The sequence below is a fragment of the Cynocephalus volans genome, chromosome 8 (genome assembly GCF_027409185.1).
Source record: "Cynocephalus volans isolate mCynVol1 chromosome 8, mCynVol1.pri, whole genome shotgun sequence".
Classification (NCBI taxonomy): Eukaryota; Metazoa; Chordata; class Mammalia; order Dermoptera; family Cynocephalidae; genus Cynocephalus; species Cynocephalus volans.
The window spans coordinates 73,736,542-73,760,449 of NC_084467.1; the positions used below are offsets into that span (position 1 = coordinate 73,736,542).

The window sequence follows — 23,908 nt, forward strand, 5'->3', positions numbered from 1 at the left end:
GCTACAGCATTCTTAAAAATTCAGATACTCAGTCAATTAAAGTCACAATGATGATATTTTTCAATATGCTTTTATTACATTTTCTACATTACCCAGAAGCATCAGTAGGATGAAAACAATATTTGCCTCTTAAACTTGTGCACAAATTAATTGATGTAACACCCCCATTAATTCAGGATTATTTTCTGAATGCATTGATTTTAAAGATCTATGAGATAGGAAAGCACAAGATGACCAAAAAGAAATATTGATTTATGATTGTTCTAATACTACTCAGCATTTTAAAACTATAGCTACAAATCGTTTTATAATTACTAATAAGGTAATCCACAAAATTCCTCTCTGATCAAGATGTGGAAGAAATAAATTATTTCATATAGGAGGAAAACAAACACGACAGAGTATACCAGGCTGAAAGCTTGCACGGCTACCCGCTACAATTCCCAGCATCACAAATGGCTTAAGGAATTCCTCAGCTGAAAGTGGACTCCTATTGGTGGCCACAATGTCATAGCTTTGAAGACAGCCTCCTCTTGACTGTACCAGTAATTTTGCCATATGGATTGTCTACTGGCAGCAGGACCTGTAGAAAAACCACATGGTAACTCCAGAAATATTAAAATAGCCCTCTCCTTTCTATTAATCAATATTAAAATAACTTGTTAAACAGGAAAATGCATGTGCCCTACAGTAATGTCACTTCAAGCGAGGTAATACCCTATTTTTCTGGCAATAGTTGAGAGATGAGTTGATTTGCCAGAAAATTAAAGAGTTTTTGAAAAATTTAATCATTCGGATATAAATGTTTCTAAAATGCATTACATATCCCTTCTTTTTAAATAGAGTGTAGTGAACACAATTTGATCTTTTCTTGATGTCTCACTTTAGACATCAATCATTGTCCAACGCTATAATACTGTCATGCCCTCAGGAGTGTCTGAGGTCCCCAGGGTTGCTGGTCCAATGCTAAATAGCTCCAGACAGCTGTACTTTTAGAGTTCTTCCATCTTCCCACCCTGTCAGTTGTTACTTCTCTGCTGTTGTCAGTGTGTCCAACTTCCTGCTTCTCATGTGTTGCTTTCACTTTGTATAAACCTGCTGGTGAGGGTCCTAGAGCAGCTCTAGTCACCCCCAAAGTGCAGACACAGACATGGGGACAGCTTATTCAGCCACTCAGGTGCCTTTATGCAGAGCCCCGACCCAAAGGAACTCAGGTCTTCCTGCCTTCAGGGCCCTAGCTGGGCTCCAGGAGGGAGCTGTGAGCCTGACTTCTTAGAGGGAGGAACACTACGGCCTCAACCCCCCAACCCCCCAACCCTGCCAGCAAGCCCACGAGCTGGGATCAGTGCAAGCCTGAGGCATCAGGGAGACCCTTCTCTCTCTGCCTGGGGTCCTGAACTAAGCACAGCTATAGTCATGACATCTGACCCTTTTTCTGTTTAGGGCTCATTTGTTTTGCCTCTGGTGGACATAGACAGGATTACTTTCAGGTCCCCCTCCTGTCCTTTAGCTTTACATCCTAATTAGTGGCATTCTGGTGGTCACCGTCCTTTCCTTCCTCTGAAGTAAATCGTGGTGCCCCTCCTTCCAGCTGAATGAACAGTACATGGGACCAGCGTTGCTTTCCTCTGCAACTTGGGACTCTAGATCACCTATACAGGGCACCTAAGCATGACCCTTGTTCCCCAGCACCACCTCTGACTCAACCTGCAGCTGATGGTGCTGCAAAGCCCCATGGAGTCCACTGACATTACCTGCAGAACAGAAACAAGGTATCTGGCCAGAGGGACTATGAGGCTCTTAAGTCAGCAGGCCCAGAATGTAGGACCTTCTGGGGACCCCCTCATTAGCCTTCACCCATCAAAGGATAAGATTCTATGGCAGCAGAGTCATGATCACACAGGGTCCTTCCCTATCTCATCCCCTGCACAGACAAAAAGGAGTTACCCCAAATGGTGTCTTTAAAATTCCAGGAACCTGTGGGAGTATGGATCAAGTTGAGAAATCTTATCATTTTGAAAGTGGTCCAAGAGGGAGGGACAGTTCTGTTCTCCCAGGAACTGAGCACACAGGCTACCAGTCAGGACTTCGGGCAGTCTAGTCAGACACACTGAGTTACAGTCTAACCTTCTGTTATAGCTAAAAACAAATTAGGGTAAGTGCTTTTTCCAAGACAAAGGTCTCCTTCCAAAAAATGATTTTCCTCTTCTTGCCTTCTGTGATTGCTAGAAACACAAATACTCTTTAATTTTTTCTTGTGTGTACTATATGCTACTGAATTGACTACTTAATCAAAATTTAGAGATGATGGAACAAAATGAAAACAGAATCTTTTTTTCTCCTCACTGCCTCAAGATGGAAGAACAATGCAGCCGCAACCTAGTGTGGCACTTTTCAGAGAAGTGGACTTCAGAGCTGTTTCCTTGGGCATACTTTGTTCCTTCTTTGTTTTTACCTCTCTACAACTTCCAACCCTCTTCTATAATCATTCATCTACTTCTAGGGTACTGCAGCCTCAGGCACTGAAAGGCCCAGAGTCTAAGAGGGACTTCTTCAGTGGCAACTATAAATATTCCCCAAAGCAATAGCTATTTTGAGTTTAGCCAGTGATATTATCGCAGGTTTATAAGGAGATGTAAGGGGGATGGGGCAGAGATGTGTTTTAAATATTTTTAAAGTGTTCTTACCTCTTGCTTGTTGATCAGTCCCAGTTTGGACATGTTTATGTTAAAGTAGTGAATGTTTGGCAGGCTGACTTCCATATCTTCTATCTGGAATCCACAATAGCATGTATCACATTGGGCAACTGTGAGTCTCTGTTACTCCACCCACCCTCCCCCCGCCTATCTGCTAACCCATTACTCGAGTTCAAGCTCTGTCTTTGAGACACCCACTGATGTTCATCCACTGCCCGACATTGTTCTCTCCAGCTAGTCCTATTATTATATGGGAGGCCCACTCTTCTCCCTAGGGGTATAATATCTGCTTCTCTGACAAGTAAGGGCTCCTTGGATCAGAAACCTGGGAGACCTCTTCTGCATCCACCTAGCTTCCAGGTACTAGCAAGTCAACTTCTTAAATTCCTCCTCATTCTATTCCCTCCTTTCCAGGCCTGTCCCTAACATTTACAGGCCCTGGGGTAAGAGACCCACAAACCAGATCTACAAAGATTTAAAGTTATAAATCATAAGCTAAAAAACTTTTAAGTGAAATATGTTCTAGTCTTCTCACTTGACAACTATACCTTCATAACAACCTGGGAGGCCAGGTTTTAATTTAAAATTCTCGGACTCCCCGGAGTGCCATGCCAGGACATGACAGCATGGAAAGGGCCAGCCCCCAGCCCCTGGCCCATCCTACCTTCCCTCTTGAGCTCACACGGTGGACACTCCAACTGGCATGTCAAGCCCCATCCACACCTACTGCAAATACCTGCCCCTCTGCCCACTCTCAGGCCTAAGGGTGTGCACATCAATAGCACAATCTGCCCTGCAGAAGACAGATCTCAGGCAGAGGTTTGCTCAGGTTCTGGAAGTAGTCTCACGTTGATGTGAGTAGGACATTCTGAGTGATACATCGGCTCCTGAAGGGTTTGTTGCCTTGGCCCCACTGACTCCTCACCCAGTGCAGGGAGGCGTAACCAGACGAAGGCCTGAAGGGGGCCTCTCAAGTGCTGGATCGTGGCAGGAGTCCCTGTTGCTCAGGTCTAAAGGTGTTATCTTCCTCTCCGTCCCCACTGTGGCCTTGGCCCAGGATCTCCTTGCCAGGTTTCCACAATAGTACCCGACAGGTCTCCTTGTTTGTGGGCCATCATCCTTTTAATTCGTAACACTTCTGTCAGAGGGATCTTTCCAAAGTGCAAATCTAGTCACAGACACCCTGCTTAAACTCCTCAGTGCTCCTAAGAGCTTTCAGGATAAAGTACAGACTTTATAAATAAGCCCACGAAGGCCTCTTGACTGATTCCTGCCTCATCTCTAGGCACATGGGAAGACTCATTCCTAGAGCTTCACGTGCGGTAGACCCTCAACAGTAAATGACTGTACCATGCTATCTCCTGTCTCCACACCTACCCTGCTCCCTTACCCTTGAGTGTAAATCTAGATAACCTCTACCTGTCCCTAAAGACTCAACTCAAACACCTCTCCCTCCAGAAAATCTGGCCAGCCCTGTCTCCTATACCTGAGTTAGGTGTTTTCCTCTGTATTTCCATAATACTCTATTCTCTATTGTACTGTTAGTTTCATTATTTTCTTCATTCACTGAATAATGAGCTCTTTGAGCACGGGGACCATGTCTAATTTATCTTTGTATCCTTTGTGTGCTGCTAGATACATACTAACCATTCAATAATATTAAATAAATGGATGAATGAATGGATGGGTAGATGGACGGGCGGGATGGATGAAATCTCTCTACATTTATTTATCTTTCATCCTCTAGCTCCCCTGAAACATAGAACCTCTGTCTAATTACCTCTCTCTTAAGGCATTCAAATGTCTTAAATATTAGGCTTACGTCAGAGGCAGGTTGAAGAACTCAAAGAATTTTCAACAAAACGAGAGAACTACAGCAGTGGCCTGTGTTTTCAGGTTGAACAGATTTTTCCATTTTTGCTCTCTTCTCACTTTCTATAACAAGCTTTTGAACAACAGATGTCACTTTTCATGTGTCTTCCACTTTCTTATTTTAACTCTCAACTCTTTCTCAGAGCTGTCAGGACAAGTCCTCTCAATCCTCAAAATGGCAAATGACAAGACATACCTCAGGAACCCGGCGCAGGGAGAGCACCTGGATGTCATAGAGGGTCTTCTGGATAGAGGGCGAGTACTCGCCTTTGTCATAGGGCCCAGCAAATTTATCCAGGATGATGTCCCGAACAGTGTCCCTAAAACACAGAGAAAGGAACTGAGGACTCACATAGGATGGTATTTTAGGAACGCATTATAATGTTAAGAAGTTGGGACCTTTCTGTCTCGGAGAAAACAATTTTATTGATGGTTTTAGAAGAGCCAATATCTTCTAATGCAAAAAGGAAGAAGAAACACCTCACTTCCCATTCCTCCCACACACACCCCTACCATTCAACAAACATGTCGAGCATCATGAAGCTGTCTTCATAATTTGGCACCAGGGCCAAATGAGCATTTCAGGGTAAATCTCCTGTCATGTTTGAAAAATCTACAAAGAGGACTCCCAAGTACTCTAACCTTCTTACTGCTCTGCTTGGCTGGTTCCTTGAATTGTTACATAAGGGATTTTACTCTGTGCCAGACTCTGTGCTAAGCATTTTATGTGATTATATCATTGAATTCTGTCAATCTAGCAGAAGTAGGTACTATTATTATCCCCAAATTAGAGGGGTGAATCTGAGCTTAAAAGTTAGATGGGGAGCTCCCCTAGAGGGCCTCAGCCCCACCCCCCTCCAATATCTCCCCCGCCCCCCACTGCTCTGCAACAACATCTTAGAATGTAAAATAAATAAATAAATAAATAAATAATAATAAAAAGTTAGATGGTCTGCACTAAGTCCCTCTCTGTAGTGGGAGGCCCAGACTACTATCCTGATTGGCATGTTCAATTTTGTGCTCTTTTCAACATAAATACATCAGGTTGCTGCCCATGGGGAACACTTGGAAGAAAAAAGGAAAAAGAGGACTGAGGTAAGGTTCTCTTCAAGCATTTTAAAGCCTATCAAATAATAAAAAGAACGGAGAAAAACTATACCAGTGGGAGGAAGTTGGTGGGGAGGGGGTTGTGTGCAGATTCCAGCTCATCTTCGGGTAGAAATTTCTAATAATTAGAGCTATAGAGAAGGAATGAAATACCTAGTCAAAAAGCAAGCTCTGGGAGTTCGGAGTCCTAATTAGTCCTTGTCAAGGATATTATAATAATCATACCTTTATATTTTTAAAGAATTTATCTTTAATATGATTCCATGAATATCATATCATTTTTACTTTAGCCTAGGGTGACCAATTGTCCCAGTTTGCCTGGGACCAAGGGGTATCCTGAGACATGGGACTTTCAGTGTTAAAGCGAGGAAAGTCCCTGGCAAGCTGGGACAGGTTGGTCACCCTAGGTTAGCCCTCTCTGCATCGCTATGAGATAGTAAGGCCACATAATATCTTCACTCAATGCAATGGTTCTTAAAGGCATCAACATTACCTGGGAGGATGTTAGAAATGCAAATTCTCAGGCCCCATCTCAGACCTACCAAATCAGAACCTCTGGTATAGGTCCAGTGATCTTCCTTTTAAGCCCTCAGGTGACTCTGATGCACACTAATGTTTTCAAACCAATTATTTAATAATTAAAAAATAGAAGGGATTTCGGAATGGTCAAGGGGAGTTGAGCTGAACAGTCTTTAACTCTCCCTTTCAGAATCTAAGACCCCATGAACACTGAGACCCAGGGAAGAGGGCAGACTCTACCTGCCCCAGTGCCAGGTCCTGGCACACGCTCATACCAGGTAGCCTCAAAGTCCACGTTCTTGCACTGGTGGTAGCGCCACTTGCAGTACACTTGGGTCACAAGGCACCGGTCCTTCACATCAGAGAGGGTGGTGTACTGGTCCCTCATGAATCCTTCAAATCCAGACTGGGTCGTCTTCATAACCTTGAGGTCTTTGATTCCAGAATGAATGATGGGAGGTCCTGTTTCAAGTAGAAAGGTAGTAGGGGATGAAGCCATAAACAAAGCAGTGCCTTCTTACTGATACCCAGCACTGAGGATCTTGGTCATTAAAACATGGCACACTGTGTTTGTACGAAAAATACATTACTGCCCATATATTCTGTCATCCTGTCTTCTCTGAAGTCCAAGTGTTGAGGACAGTGTACCTTTCCTTCTCTATGGATTCCATGACTCCCTGCCCTCTCCTGCCCTAGGAAAACTGAAGGTCTGAGAACAAACCCCCATATTCTTTTGAAGGTCACAGAAATGAGCACCTTCATTTTAACTACATGCTGGGGTGTCTTCTCAGCCAAATGACCTTACACTTTTTAGCTCCACCTCAATCATGCTGAAATGAGTGAAAAAGCTCCTCAAGAGCAGTTCCTTTATCTGCCACTGTGACCCCTTTACTGGGGGCAGTCCTCGTGTTGATCATCTGCACAGGTAGATGACTCCAGTTCCCACTGGACCATGATGGTGATTCCATTCCCCGATGGACCAGACAACGTCATGAACTGGTAGCAGTGTGGGCCTGGCTGAGCCTAATCAAAGACTGGGAGGATGACTCATATGGCATAGATCTGCTTAAGTTGATATCCATATTGGCTTTTGTTTTTTGGCTGAAGGATAAGTGATGAAGTTGGTTCATGGGTACCTAGGGGAGACAGGGGAGAGCTAGAAACAGTGGAGGGGATCATTTGGCTCTCCTTCTGTCTCCGCTGTCCCCACATAAGGTAGTGGAGCAGGGAGAGGGGTGACAGGCATAATGTGAAGAAGCTGTTTACTGTGTGCCAAAGCAGTTCTAGCTCAGGTCCAGGTGACAGGTGTAGCACAGAGTTAAAGAGGGGAAGATTCTCACTTTGTCTTTCTATATGGAACATGCTATAGCTCCAGCAGTTTAGTGAAGCCTGAAGAGAACATGGCGCCAGATGACACACTGGAAAACCCCAGGGTATAATGCCCTGTGGATAGTAGCATTCTTCCCAAGGAGCAGTGACAACTGACACAGCAAATGCTGGCAGAGCTGATGAGGCAGCAGTTGTACCCAAAGGATGTAAACTTCTTCCTAAGCACATGTGAGACAGCCCTTCGAGGCTGTCAGAAGGTGGGAGAGTTTGGCTGGAGAGGTCTAGCAGTTTTCTAGTGAGAAAGCTGTAAGACCAAGAAAAGTCAGGAATTAACATTACCACAACCTTATTTGTATGCACAGGCTGGTGAGGACAGGAGACATTCTGGGAGCACTTGGCAAACCCCCAATAGTAAAGTGGCATGGCAGGAATATCAAGGTCACCTCTTGTCAGTCTGTAAGTTAATCCTGACTAATAGCTGTCCTTCTTGGCCTGTCTAATCTAAAATTCAAGGGCTAGAGGTATCAGGCATCACTACATATATGGTCTTAGATGAAGAACAAGAATGTAATTCATGAACCTCAATTAAAATTCAGGGAATCTCTTAAAAATCCAATGGTTTACATTATCTATGTGGTCTCAATTGCTTCAATTAACCCAGGAGCTGTGGAGTTTCAGAACAGGTAAGTAATGACTATATTTTGATATTTTCTGTGGTATGTGTTTGTACTTACCAGAAGGAGCAATAGCCAGTGGTTAGTGGTAGATCTGCTGATTAAACATGTTCTGATTAAATAAGGTGTTCTGTTCAGTGTTCCAGGAAAATGTGGTAAAACAGAAAATAATAATTGTTTAACTTTCTGAAATTCTGAAGAAGGAGCAAGAGAAAGACACCAGCGATGCCTTAATGCCTTCAGTTGGCTGGGTGTATCAGATTCTAAATGTATACAGACATGGTCCCACAAAATCAGCATTTCCAAATGCAGTGAGTCTAAGTCTCAAACCCAAGAGAACTGCAGAAGCAATCAATAAGTATCTGTCGAATGAATAAGTGCAACGAGATTGATTCACGTAACGGAAAAACAGGTATCTCACAACTTAGCTGTTTTCTCTTCTAGACAGTTCACCTTCATCAATCTTTACCATTTCCCTTCCTGAACCCCTCCATCTCTCACACACAGAGTGGCCGGGGGAGCAAGAAGGCATCAACACTGGCCAAGAACCTCCCATCTGTAGGCATGCCTTTGGTGGCTGCCTTTCTGAGTTTTTATCTTACTTAATCCTCAAATCTCTATAAGGTAGGTATTGTTATGCAGGTAACTTAATCACCTGCCCATAGGCACATGGCTAGAAACTGGCAGAGGTGGAGTTTAAACTCAGCAGCACATCATGAGAGTTCATGCTTTTCTTCCCATTTTTTGGATCACTCTTCATCTATGCAATGTTTCCTCCTTCCTTTAAGCTCTTTCCCTGTTTCTATACTATGAGGCTTTTCCAGAAGATGGGAAGGTTGCCACCTCCCATTCCACAGTGTTTTAAGGGCCTCAGAGTCCCCAACCTGGAAAATACCGCTTCCATTGTGTAAAGTGGAGATTAAAGCATCGCTTTTAGAAATGGCTCCTGTATACCTAAAAAACCTTTTATTCCTTAAAAATTTCTTATTGAAATACAAAGATCCCTTAAAGGAATGACTCCTTAAGCCTTTGCAAGCTAATATTGTAATCTACTTCCAAAGGTAATGCCTTCTAGAAAACAAAATCCTACAGAAATAAAACATGGGTTTGCAATCAGGAGTGGGGTTAAAAACGAGTAGTACAAATTTTTGAAGGAGAATAATAAAAAGGAAAAGAGAACCAAAGGCAAACTTTACCTACTTCATCTCCTATACAGCCGGCTTGATTGCCAGCATCCACAGAAGCCAATCAAAGTTTGGTTCCTCCAGTGGTCTCAACCATAAGATGATTTCTGGATGCAGTGTTGCATAGTGAAGCCACAGCGCTGGGATTCAGATTCCCTGAATTAAATCTCAGTGCTCTCTCTGCCTCCCTAACCCCCTTTTTTATGAGCACTATGCCCTTATGGAAATTACTGAACCTCTCTGTACCTTGATTTTGTCATTTGTAAAATGTAGATGATAATCATACCTATTTTCCTAGAGCTGATACATGTCTAAGATAATGCACATAAAGGACCTAGCAGAATGGCTGCCCTACAGGAAATGATCTATAAAAGTTACCATGATTATTTTGCCATAATTAACTTTTTCTTATCGGCTTCAACCACCTGTAAATATCTCCCATGTTTCACAAGGGCTCACTGGGTCTGAAAACTACTTCTCATGTGCTGTCCTATCCACCTCCAGTCCTGGGATAAAATCTATTGACCTTAGGGAGTGTCAGTCCTGCTAGGCCATCCTGAAATGATCTACTTTCTCATTAGACTCTGAAAATGGAGAAAGCAGTTGTATTTTTAAATATGTTTTGGCATCACTTTCACATAATAAAATATCTCATGTTCCCAAAGACAATATTGCCAATTTTGGCAGAATGCAAACCATTCACTCTTGGTGCTCTCATCATTCTATGAACAACAGCAACAAAAACTATTCTCTTTGAACATTAAAAGAAGTTTTTGCTTGGCACACATTAGACATATTGGATGAAATCAGAGAGCTTATTTTATCTTCTTTGTTGGCAGTGCCCCAGCTTTCTGAACTGGTAAGAACCTGAGGCTTTCAAATGCATGGGCCCATCAACTAAAAATATGATTCCTCATACACTCTAAAAAAGATTCCAATTAGACTAACAAGAAGTAATTCAGCCAAAAAGACTGTCCTCTTCTAGGTTATTTCCCATAAAACCACTTAATCAGCTTTTTTCTTTTCTTTTCTTTTTTTGCTTTTTTGCCATAGTTATGGAGTAATGCAAAGAAAGCTTTTTCACATTTTACTTTGCTAGAACATAATCTTTTCTAGCTTTTAGTGTCCTCCTACACACTTAAAAGATTGTGGTTTATCTCTCAGAGAAGCACACATCCTACCCTTTAGCTCTCTAAGGGAAAGAAACTCACTGCAAATTAATAGAAAATAAGCCCAATTCCTTACCTACGCACCAGGTGTCACAAAGCACAAAGCTTTAGTGAGCCAAGAAAAAAATCTTGTCATAAGAGGATAATTGCTTCCATGTTTAACACCTCCAAAAAGGACACAAGTAGCTGAAAAGAGGATATTTTAAAACTATATTAAATCATTCTAGTAGAAAAGCTCAAACTTGTAAAGTGCTAGAAAAAGTGAAGATCAATTAAATATCATTTGCCTTGGAGAGTCCATTTAGCTCATGCAGGGAGAGTGACGGCTCCCTCCATGCAATTCTAGATGGGGAGAGATGACATTATCTACATGGCAGGAAGTTAACTGGGCTTTTGTACAACTAGGTGATTTGAAAAGACTTTGTTCCTGCCAAGAACTGTTCTTATGGAGGAACTGAGGAACACTTTAGTTTTGATATCAAAAGGACATAAACAGCATTCTTGGCTGTGGCCATCTCTGTCCTGGGTCTCCCACTTCCCCCATCTCACCTCTTCCATCTGCCCAGCTTGTCACTTCTTAAATATGTTTTCCCCCAAACTTCGACGTCATCAGCCCTCTTCCTTAAAACCATCCTCCTACCCCCACTAGCTTTCTCGTTAATAGATTTTTTAGGTGTTTTTTGTTTTTTTTTTTTTCTTCACTACCAGAAGACAGCATCTCTTATTTGGGATCCATTCCTCTATTTAGCTATGCTTTAGCTGAATTTTATAATTAGTGTCAGAAGAGATAAATTCGATACTTAAAGAACTGTGAGATATAATTCACATAGTGCAGAGATTTGGGGGCTGATTTAGGTCAACTCAGTGCCTCAGTCTTACCAGTGACTTCAAGGTTCAGCTAAGCTTGTAGTTCAGCAGAGACACATGAGAGAAAGAGTTTGAAAGATCCAGGTTCCATATGACACCTAAACCAACAGCCTGCATCACGTATGTAGAGCCTAGTTCTCTTCTCAGGGCTTGGGAAGTCACAAACATAACACCAGCCCTCATCCCTTTGGATAAACAAATTTCTTTCTCTCTTCCAGATTCTGCCATGGAACCAGCAGACTTTGAAGCAGCTAAAAGCACAGCTCAATGATGTAGCTGTAAAAGATCCACAGGGGAATAAACCAGCGTAATGGGAATTTTAGAGCAATTCTCAGGGCCTAAAATGGTGCTTGAGATTTTAAGTAGGCTTTCTGTAGATGTTTGTTTGGTTGATAAGTAAAATGAATCCAGTCCACCAAGAGAAACCTAGTCACATACCCTGCAGGAAAGAGTACCTTTGGGGAGCTGTATGCAAGAATGTGTGATTAAGTACATGTGTTTCACGGGGGCAGAACTCTCACCATTCTAGCCAGCCACCTCACCAAAAGCACTACACAGGGGTTTGTAACAACAGCCTTCACCATATAAATTCGGTATGTGTAAGATAATGATTTTATTTTCTTCAGTTAAGCCTATACAAGGGCATTTCTTATGATGATGATTGTAACATTGACTCATGTCACAATTCCTGCAGTTTAAGCTCTTGCATAACAAGCAGATTAAGAATTAGACTTTGCTACTAAAAGTGCATACATCCCTGATCTCCAAAGAGGGAAAGAGTACAAATGTCATCTTCATATACACAACCCTGGAAGATACACACATTCATATACATATACACACACATACCTGCACACAACAGATGTCTCTTCCCCCTCCCTGATCCCTGCCAGCCCTGTATGAATTGGAAGGAGGGCTGGACTCTAGATGAGTCAAGCTGGAGCTTCTGGGAACACTGCCACAATGATCTCAGTACCCTGAAGCTTTGTAGCTTTCTGCACAAAGAAAAAGCTTTAACTTGATTATGGGTGGCTAGTTTTCTATTCCACAGCAGCCAGGTGATTAGAATTCAGGCTGATACTGGCTCCCAATAATTCCTGGAAAGAACAAGGGCGTAGAGAGTAAGCCTGTTTTCTTTTTATGATCCGCAGAACCGTATTCTGGGCCACTTCACTTCCACCTACCTGGCTCTGCTAAAAGTATTCTAGTGGAAGTTACCAATGCTGACTATTAGCCAACTACACAGTTTCTTTTTAGTCCTCTTTTAACCCAACTTCTTAACCCTCCTGTGGCAGGGACTAAATCTACTTCCTTTTCGTCATGGATACTCAGCTAGACTATATCGTGCAGCCTCCCTTGCAGTTAGGTGTAGCTATGTGATTGAGTTCTCTCCAGAAGTGCTATGTGCTATTTTGAAGCCTGATGCTTATGCTTGAGGGCCCTCCTTTTATTCCTCCAAGCTCTTTTCCTTTCCTGGTTGTCTGGCATGAGGATCTACTCTCGAGGTGATCCTGAAAAATAAGGATTAAAAATGTAAGGTTGAAAAAAAAAAATGTAAGGTTGCCATCAACCTGGGTTCCTGAATAACTTCATGGAGCAGAGCACCCCACCCCCTGACACACACTCAAACACTGAACTGGACTTTTACAAAAAGAAGTAAACTTTTTGTTCTGAGCCATTACATATGGGCGTATTTGTTATATATCCTGTTACCACGATAACTATACCTGATTTTTTGAAATGTATTTTTTTCCTGCCACACCATTGTCCCCAGTCCTCCTTCTGTCTCTCTGACCATTCTGATCATTTAAACTGCCCAACTCTTTATTTTTAATTGAAATATAATTGATTATACATTTTTGTGGGGTAAGAGTTGAATATCAATACTTGTGTACAACATGTGATGTTCAAATCAGGATAATTAGCAAATTTATCATTACAAAATGTAATCATTTTTTGTGTCTATTAACCAATTTCTCACTAACCTGCTCTCTCTCCCCGTTTCCCACCTCTAATAACCACAGTTGTGTTCTCTCCTTCTGAAAGTTCAATGTGTTATTGTAGTTTTTTCTTTTCTCTTTCTTCCTTCTTTCCTTCCTTCCTTCTTTTCATTTATTTTTTAGCTCCCACTAAAAATACTGCATGAGTGAGGACATGCAATAGTTCTCTGTGCTTGGCTTATTTCACTTAACATAATTTTCTTCAAGCCCATCTATGTTGCTGTGAATGGCAGAATTTCATTCTTTTCTATGGCTTAGTACTATTCCATTGTAACTATTCCATATTTTCCTTATCTAGTCATCCATCGATGGACATTTAGGTTGGTTCCATGTCTTGGCTATTGTAAGTACAGCTGCAATAAACATGAGAGTGCAGGTATCTCTTTGACATGATTGGTAAAGGGACATGAAAATCAACTACACTGTACACTGATAAACTAAAATAATAAATAAATAAATAAATAAATGATTTCCATTCCTTTGGGCATATACCCAGTAGTGGAATTGCTGGATCATATGGTAGTTCTATCTGTAGTTGTTTAAGAAACCTCCATACTGTTTTCCATAATGGCTGCACTAATTTACAGTCCCACCAACAATGTAGAAGCATTCCCCTTTCTCTGCATCCTCATCAGCATTTGTTATCTCTGTCTTTTTGATAATAGCCAGTCTAAGATAATAGCCATCACACTGGGGTGAGATGATATCTCAATGTGGTTTTGATTTGCATTTTCCTGATGATTACTGATGTTGAGCATTTTGTCATATACTTGTTGGCCATCTGTATGCCTTCTTTTGAGAAATGAATATTGAGCTCCTTTGCCCATGTTTTACATATATATATATATATATATATATATATATTTTACTGTTAAGTTGTTTAAGTTCCTTGTACTTTCTGGATATTAATCCCCTGTCAGATGTACAGTTTGCAAATATGTTCTCCCATTCTGTAGATTGTCTTTTTACTCTGTTGATTGTTTTGCGCAACTCTTAAACTGGATAATTTTCCCTGGGTCCTCTCCTCTTTCCTCTTCTCACTTTTTATGTTTTTATGGAATGGTCTACTTCTTCCCCACAGCTTCTCCTACCATCAATCTGTTGATGGTCCCCAAATTTACCTGCCTCCCATATTCCCAAACTTGTATTCTCTTTAGCCAATCCCTCAGTCCTCCCACTTTAGGGTCAACTTTAACATCTCCTTTTCTCCAACCTTCCATCCCTACTCAAATACTAAGACCTATTGGTTCACTGTGATGTTGTATTTATATATTGGTTTTCATCCACAATTCCTGACTCATGCTACTCTCTGACTTTCTCTTGCCCTCTTTTCACCTGCTCCTTTTTCTCCCTGAGGCAGGAAATTCTCTGACCCACATTGTCTGATTGTGGTTCATGGGACCTCCCATTACAGAAGGGATCCTGCCCCATGCCTGGGAGCAAGGAATGCTGCACAGAGAGGTCAAGAAGAACCTGAACAAACAGGCCTTGCTGGGTTTCCCCGCCCAGTCTGTTACTGGTAGATCACACCCTTCTTGTCCAATCACATTTGTACACAACTGTCCATGCTTCAATCGTGCCTATCCAATGAAGTCTTCATAAAAGACCCAAGAGCACAGGGTTCAGGGAGTTCTAGAAAGCTGTGAGAGCAAAGGAAAGCCAGTGTGCGTTTTCTCACTCACTAACAGTTATACTTCAAAAATGCCTCCTTAATCCCCCCCCCCCAACCTCTCAGCCTGTCCATCTCTACTTCTAGTGCTTTAGCTCAGACCCCACCACTTCTTCATCTCTGCAACAGGTCTCCAAATGTCTCACTACTGCCTGCTTCTCTGGCCTGTTCACTGTACCTCGGGTCAGAACTACTCAACAAAAGTGTGCTTGCACATACATACACACACACAAACACTCCCCTGACCATGAAAGACCCTTCCTGGTTGTCTGTTGTCATTCTAACAATAACTATGGCTATTGTTTAAGGAGTGCTTCCTAAGGGTCAGAAACTGCTAAAAGCTATTAATTAAAAAAAAAAAAGCATTTACCTCCTTTATTTCTCTGGAAATTTGTTGAGGTGTTTACCATTATCCTCATTTTATCCACTAGTAGTGTAAGGAGTGTAAGGAAAGTAATGTAAGGCACTTCCTCCCAATTACAAAGTTATTAAGTAATGGAGCTCAGATTCAAATACAGTTCATTCTGACCCCAAGGCCTCTGGGCTTAACCACTGTAAAAAACTGCCTCCAAGTTATACTAAACTGGTTGGTATAGCACATGAGGCCCTTCAGAGTCCAGCCTGAACCAACTTCTTTATCCTCATCGCCACTTCTTACATTCCAGGAATCAGACCCACTGAACTTGTTACTGTTCTTCCAAGGCTTTGCCCTTTCAGCAATTAGAAATTGCTTGCCCAGTATGGTGCTCATCATGAGCCAGGTGCTCCTCATGAGTTCTACCCACATGTATCCTGTTTCTTTTGCCTATAATTCTCTTTCCCCCTGCTGTGCCTGGAATATTCTGAATCAGTTTTCAAAAGTCACCTGAAATATTTCCTCCTCCCCTGTCAAGCCTTCCAGATGCACTGGGAAAGTTAGGTTTCTGCACCTCTTTGTTCCATAGCATGCCTTTAATCCCTCCATTATGATCTTTAGCCTCTCATATTGCAATAAATCTGTTTATAAGTCTGTCTCCTGTTATTCATCTACTGCGAACTCACTAGGGTCAGGGAATGTCTTATTCATCTCTTTCTCTACAGCCCTTCACATGTGTAATAAGTCTTCAAAATCTAATTGTTGAATGAATAGTACATGAATGAATGACAGAAGCACTTTTCATAAATGCTCTCCTTTTTAAATTAGCTCTCCTGAAGTCTAATTCTAGCCCCAGCTATTATGTCACATAATTGAAAGTGGGTTAAAGAGTGTGCTAAGTATCCCAAAAGTCACTGAAAAACAGCTTAGAGCTATGCGGATCAATATAGCAGCCACTAGATGCATGTGGCTATTAAGCACTTGCAATATGGCTAGTGTGACTTGAGATGTGCTATAAATGTAAAATACACACAGGATTTCAAAGACTTAATTTTTAAAAAGAATATAAACTATCTCATTAATTTTTTTTACATCTATTACATATTGAAATGATGTTTCGGGTATATCAGGTATATAAAATATATTATGAAAATTATTTCCCTCATTTCTTTTTGCTTTTCTAATATGACTACTAGAAAACTTTAAAATTACATATGTTGGGGAGTGGGAGGGGGGGAAGAGGAATTGGTAAAGGGACTTGAAAATCAACTACATTGTATATCGATAAATTAAAATAAAAAAATAAAATTACATATGTGACTTGCATTATATTTCAGTTGGACAGAGCTGGTTTACAGTTTCTAATTTTATGAGGGTAGTCACTGTGGTTTGGGTAGGAAAGCACCAGGCTAAGAGTGAGGAAACTTTCCTTTCTCTATCCTCCAAAGTCACATACCTAAGGCAGGCAGTCAGGAAAGAAGGAAGGAAGGAAGGAGTAAGTAAATAAGTGAGTTGGTTATTTCCATTTTAACTAACAAATAATTCAGTCAGAGAGTTAATATATCATGTGACTATACATTCTGGGGATTAAAATCATCTTTTCAACTTAATATCAACTATTCAGAAGTTTAATTTTATATTGTTACATAAAATTATATAACAATAATTTTATAACTCTTAATCATGCACTGAGAAGGCCCTAGCTATGTCTAGACTTTAACACAGATAATGAAAAATATTAAACAATAGCTAATGCACTAGAACTTTCTAAGGAGGGCATTATCCAATAGAACTCAGAATGAAAAAGGACCTTATATTTTATTAACCTTTTAATATTTCTGACGTTTATTAGATGCCACCTCAAATTCTTATTGAAGAGAGCCAGAGAAGAAAGAAAGAGAAGGAGATAAAGAAAAAGAAAAGGAAAGGGGAGGAGAGCAGAGGAAAGGAAAATAGAAAAAGAAAAAAGTTCAGTGTCCACACTCTTCAATTACTAATGATCATTAAAGTTTACTTACGGCTCCATGGTTCTTAGAGGTCTTCTAGTCTAACTCTTAAACAGTTGTTAAACTCTGCTCTGGCAACCTCAACATATCAGCGGAATGTAAGTATTATTCAGTAGGTGTTTCCTATAAAGCCTACTAAAATTATGTCATGGTATGCTACAAAAACTATTGGTTGGAAAATTCAGAGATTTGGGTTCTTGTCTGCTTGGGCCTTCTTTCTTTTTCCTGCCTTACCTCAAAATTGGGTAATAAAATGATCTGTCCCCAGATTTTGTTACAAAATGAATTATTTCATTTTTACATTTTTAAGATAAAAAGTAGACAATTCTTTAATGTAATCCAAAGTCACAATGTTCATTCCCATCTCAGATTTAAAAGTCTTAAAAATTCTCTACAGTTTTCCTCCATGTTAATAAAGAGTTGTTTAGAAGAAAAAAAAACCCTGAAGTCACTTTTATTGTAGAATCAAAGCATGAAAATATTTTCTTACCACTCCTCATCTGTTCAACCTCACAGAAGTGTGTCCCAGTGGGAGTGAGGATAAATGCATGGATGTGCTCTACTCCATTCTGAAAATCAGAAAAAAAAAATCGTTTCCAGTAAAATTTCAGCATATGCCAGAAAGCCAATTTCTTTAATTAAACCGGGAACAGAAATAATTGAGTTAACCTTTTCAAAACGCTTCCAAGGGACTTCTTCCACATAGACTTGAGCTCGAATAACATGGTTAAAAGAAGAAAGGAAATGCTCACAAATATTCAGAGCAAAGACTTCTATGCTTTCGATCTGTAAAAGGAAACAAAAATGCTAGTGATCAGAAATATTTGCCCCATTTAAAAATAATTTTTAAATACTGTTAAACAAAATTATGGGAGGCCATTGTTTTTGCACTGAGCTCTTGCACTAGGTCCCAACAGAGCAGACAAAGCCAATATAGAGTCACTTGTGCTAAATGCCACATAATTAAACTGAAACTTTAAGGAAGCAGATAGATCCCCAAACAGAACAGTCTTTCCTGAAAACAGAAGATTCCAGTCTGAGTCAGCTTAATAAGGAAGTCCTCTCAGCTTTAACCATTACAAAAAAAGGGAACCTGAAGTAACCTGATGTTAACCAAGTAGTTTTTGTTGTTGTTGCTCTGTTTCCTTGTTCCCGTCTTACAAAACCCAGTGTTCTGTTATTGGCCAGGGGAGCTCTCATTCTATTTTGCAGAATGGAGGCTGACTGATTCATGAATTGCAAATAAAAACCAATTCGATCTACAACCAAATTTGTTGTAATTCTGTCTTTTGACAATACTCATGGAGCTCTCTGTCCTGACTGATTCCTTTTGAGAATGAGAGAAACACAGAATTAGAAAGAATCTGAAGAGATGAATTGGTCCTTATACCAATTTTTCACTAGAGCTCCAAAAGTGTAGTTAATAAATCACCATCACCAAGTGTGACTCTCCTGTATTTAAAAGAAATCCATTTTGCAGGAAAGGGTTTGTTCAGTGGATAAGCAAAAAGTAACATAACATTTAGATTCTTTTCATGGTGAGCTCAGATATCACCTACGTCAACCACAGCATACTCTATAACACTCTTATCTCTTTATGAATTTTGCAAATGGGATTCCCAGTTTCCCTAGGAAAAATGTTAATGTGGGGCCAACTCACCTTCCTTGCCTTACATACAGGCCTTCTATTGATCATCCCAGCTCCTGTACTACAGAAAGCAGCTCCCCACTTCCACACAAATTCTCCATATTAATCTCTAGGCAATATTATATGGTCCTAGCACAGTTTACTAATTATTAATGGCTTTGCCCCTAATTAAGGTGGACTATTTGTACAGATCCCCAGCATAGTTCTGTTTTATACCTGTTGTCCCAGAATAATTATTAATAGCATCCTATTTCACTATTAAAAGTGTCCTGGTTTGGATAAAAAATTATACAGTCACTCTATAATAAATGAATTTAAACTGTTTTTAACATTCAGGCCCATTCTTTTGCTTTTCTGCAACCTCTCACACAGGACAGGAAATATAAGAATCTGTGGCACCTGGCCCTCTTCCACATCACAGTACAAACCTGTTTTCAAATGATTTTTTTCAGGAGAGCAATTCCTTTTTCCATGACCCTGTCTGTGTTTGCTGGGCCATTCTGATTAGCAAGAGAAAGGTTCAGCGTGGAAATAGGCCTCACAGAAATTATGTTCCAATTAGTTTATTCATTTAATGTACCAAGGGTGTTGATTTCACGCAAAAACATGAAAAAAGATGTTGTCCAGTCTATATTTCTTATCTTTTTAGACTTCTTGGCAAATAAAAAATTATCTTGAATGGCTCAAAAATCCACTGGTGATCCAGCAGAGCGTCACTCACACTTAAAGAACCTGGAGGTGGAAGGGCAAAAATATCGATCCTGTCATATCTAAGTCTCTCTTGAAAAGTACAATTAACCACCATATATGGAGAGTAGGTGGTAATGGAATTGAGAAAGTTAAAAAGCCATTAAAAATTGGACAAATATATTTTGACAATAAAAGAAACATATCTTACATTCAAGATTTTCTTCTGTAGTAACAACAGGAAGAGAAATGGTACTTTCTTCTATAAATGCATACCATTCTTAAAGAAAAAAATAAATGATAGGACTCAGAGGAATGCATAACAATAATGTGTTAAATTCTATTCTGAAATCTTCTCAGGACTTTAATTTCCTATGATCCGAATTAGAGATCATGTGTAAATATGTCCAATAGAATTCTCTGCCTAAAAGACTGTAGCAAGATGAAAGCCAAGAAGTGAGGACCAAGAAGTGAATTTTAAAAAAAACCAAAAAAAAAAAAATACAAGCTTTTCTGCAAGCCTGAGAATTTCAGGAGAGAAAAGAACATTTTAAAAAATGGTTTAAATGTAAAAATAAGTTAAAAGTAAAGGAAACCTGAAAAAAGCAAGTAACACTCCCATGCTATCTTATAGTGAATTTGGCATAAAGATAGGCAGCATTTAAGAAGAATCACTCATACCCCTTTGAACTTTGCCAAGACGTTAACTGTGTTCTTAATGGTGTCTGTAGGGATGACATCTGAATTATCTCCAAACTGGTAATCTTTTTTGGAACTTAGAGTAAGTTGCACCGAAGTTACCACCTCTTTAATGCTGTGATATATTCCATCTCTCTGAATATGGAGAACTTTTACCATCTCCTTTCCATAGCCAGTTCGGACAAACTCCACTTCATCATGCTGCAATGAAAGACATATTCGTCTGATTGAAGACGGTTAAATGAAAGCAAAAAGTCAGCTGCAATTTGTTTAAGCCTTAATTTTATCATACGATTATAAATTTGAGTTCAGAGTATTTATTAAAGCAATATCATTTCCTGCCTTTGAAGACAAATGGGAACTTGTATATAAAAAAGACAATCCCAAGAAATAAATAAAAATATATCAGATTGCCCTGAAGACAGACAGGTAGATGACTTTCTTGATGATAGAATAAGAATAATAATAATGGTAAATAAATAAATAACAATAATAGAACCTCCTGAGTCAAAACTATGCTGACTTGCTCTGTTTACTTTAATCCCTGCTAACTTAATCCTTATAACAGTTCTGTGAACTAATATTACCATTTTACAGAGGAAGAAACTGAGGTTCAAAGCGAATAAGTGACTTGCCCTAGTTCACATCGCTAATAAAGGACAGATTCAGGATTTGCATTCAAGTCTGTTAACTCCAAACTGTAGAGAGGCCACTGTGTAAACTATCTTTCTTCCCTAAAATTTCCTGACTGTATTAACTGGAAATAATTATATGTCCTTTGTTATAGAGAATGATATTCTGGAGAAAATGCCCTGTGATCAATAGAAACAATTTGAAAATTGCCTTTTCTACTTGTGGCTGGGAAGGAGAAGAGTAATTAGTGACAGGGTCCAGATTACCTTCAGGAGTGCAGAGCCAGGGCTGTCGGCTGCAGGAAGAGCTATGCTTTTAGTTAAGAGACACTTAATAAAAGCCTGGTGATTGATTCATTAGTACTCTTGTCTGAAGCTAGAGACTAAGCAAAAAGGCTCCGGGTGGGGAGACAAAGAAGGAACGCCTTCCCTCCTAGAAACAGAGATGTAAATTCTCTCCTTACTGGAGATGGCTCTGAGCTTTATCTTTCCATCAATTTATCTTCCCATACTTTCCCACCTTTGGAAGCCTAAAAATTCTCTCTTCTTTGTCCTGTCACTTCTGAAATCTATGGCTCTTTGTTAAAATACTATTTAAGCAAAGCACCATCTCCTGCCACTAAATATCCAAGGTACAGTAGTTTAGCCTGTGAAAGCAAGTGGTACTTATGTGGTGTACAGAAAGAGTAAATGATAGCCACCCTTCATATCCCCACCCCTTCTCACCCCTCCAGCTTCATATCTGGCCACACCCTATATCAGACTCTGCTTCAGCTATGCTGAGCTAATTGTGGGTGCCCAGGCACTGCATGCTTTCTCTGCCTGTAGGATTGTGAATTGCTATTCCTTCTTGCTCGAACACTTTTTCTCCTCCTCGCTACCCAACCACCAGCCTCTTCACCAGCCTTACTTCTTCTAGTCATCCTTCCGGTCTCAGATGTAACTTCCCCCAGGTAATCTGCCCCAGCCCTTCAAGTCTGGAGTTGGTGCCCCTTTTATGTGCTCTTGAAACACTTATTGCCTTATCAGAATCTACATAGATTTGTACTGCAATTGCCTCTTCATGTGTCTGATTCATTTTAAAACAGTACGCTATGAAAACAGGAACAAGATCTATTTTGGTTACCATGGCAACCCCAGCACTCAGCACAGTGCCTGGAACATAAACAGGTGCTTAATAAATGAGTCATGAATGGATGGATGGTGCTACCACCACCTCCACTGCATGTATGATGACATGGAATGGTTAATGAAAATACACAAAAGATTTCAATACAGGAAGAGCCCATTCAACTCAGACCCAATCAGGAAGTTCCTCTTTCTGGGAAAGTGGGGAAGAGAACTTATGCCTTCTGATCACCACAGCCTGGAGATCACAGGCACGGCAGTGATCACAGGCCAGAAAACAAAGGCCCAGGGAGGGCAGAATTGAGTGAAGAGAGAGTCAGTGATGCAGCACAAAGTGTTCACATTGCTAACAAGACAGTGCTCCAGCACAGTACAGCCATCCTGGAGTTCACATGAGACAAATGCAGGAGAACCCAAGAAGGCTAAGCAAAGTTTGGCACTTGCGCAAAGCTTGGGTAATCAAGTTTACTGAGCAATGAGTCAGAATAAAAAGAACCAACCATCTGAGCCTGGAGTAGGATGGAACAAGTCCACATGGGACACCCAAAAGGGTCTCTCAGCAGGACTTAACAGAACAGAGGCTGTTCTCCCCGAGTTGTGTAGTTAGAGAAATCAAAAGTAGGTGTCAGAACCCCATTGTTTTTGAAGCAGAGTATGGTTCAGAGGTCCATGTCCAAGATAACCATACAGTTACAAAGGTTGCTCTCATTTGGAGGGTGGATGGGTGGCTAAGAGGATGGGCTTTAGGTTCTGGAGTCATGCAGCCCAGGTAGAATCATTGTTCTGCCACCTATCAGCTCTGAATGAGGCAGATTGCTCCATCTATAAAATAGGAATAATAGTAGTGTCCATCTCTCAGGACTGATGCGAGGATTATATGAGAAAAGACATGAAGCACTTAGAAAAGTGCCTGGCAAACAGTAAGTGCTCAATAAATGTTAGCTATAATTATCATTGGTAAATAATAATTATATGTCAAATTTTGCATTAAATGATCCTTCGAGATACCGATAACTACCTAGAGCACACACCAGTCCAGATCTGAGCTAGGTAAAATCAAAGGGCTGCTGCTATGATAAGACCTACTTCTGCTGCCTACCCTCAGGTATATTGTCCTTATGTAAGTTTTCTTGATCACTGATACCCACACCTTCGATTGTCATTCCTCAGGTATTTGTGTCTTGAGGAAAGAAAGTTATAAAAGAAAACTCAAATAAAGCTGGAGGCATAACACTACCTGACTTTAAGCTATACTACAAAGCTATAATAACCAAAACAGTATGGTACTGGCATAAAAACAGACACACTGACCAATGGAATAGAATAGAGAATCCAGAAATCAACCCACACACTTACTGCCATCTGATCTTTGACAAAGGCACCAAGCCTATTCAGTGGCGAAGGGACTGCCTCTTCAGCAAGTGGTGCTGGGATAACTGGATATCGATATGCAGGAGAATGAAACTAGATCCATACCTCTCACCGTATACTAAAATCAACTCAAAATGGATTAAGGATTTAAATATACACCCTGAAACAATAAAACTTCTTAAAGAAAACATAGGAGAAACACTTCAGGAAATAGGACTGGGCACAGACTTCATGAATACGACCCCAAAAGCACGGGCAACCAAAGGAAAAATAAACAAATGGGATTATATCAAACT

The 23,908-nt window shown here is 40.4% G+C and overlaps 1 protein-coding gene across 1 annotated transcript; it reads right to left on the reverse strand.

Annotated features, from left to right (window-relative positions):
* Positions 1-508: 508 nt before the first annotated feature.
* LOC134384188 (uricase-like) lies at positions 509-23,404 on the reverse strand. The gene is made up of 8 exons (XM_063105781.1): positions 23,328-23,404; positions 20,464-20,704; positions 18,117-18,233; positions 17,938-18,016; positions 6,470-6,656; positions 4,765-4,888; positions 2,688-2,771; positions 509-583 (listed from the first exon to the last, which is right to left on the reverse strand). Exons 1-8 carry the CDS (start codon positions 23,402-23,404, stop codon positions 509-511), a joined length of 984 nt encoding a protein of 327 aa, XP_062961851.1.
* Between the last annotated feature and the right edge of the window lie 504 nt (positions 23,405-23,908).

What these genes read in the sequence shown, in the direction of transcription:
- LOC134384188 (XM_063105781.1), bottom strand. Translation starts at nt 23,404, where the DNA reads ATGACAATCGAAGGTGTGGGTATCAGTGATCAAGAAAACTTACATAAG. An exon ending in CCTGAGGGTAGGCAGCAGAA is followed by an intron (nt 20,705 to 23,327) that starts GTAGGTCTTATC and finishes GTCTTCAATCAG; the next exon opens with ACGAATATGTCTTTCATTGC. An exon ending in GGTTGAACAGATGAGGAGTG is followed by an intron (nt 6,657 to 17,937) that starts GTAAGAAAATAT and finishes TACTTGAAACAG; the next exon opens with GACCTCCCATCATTCATTCT.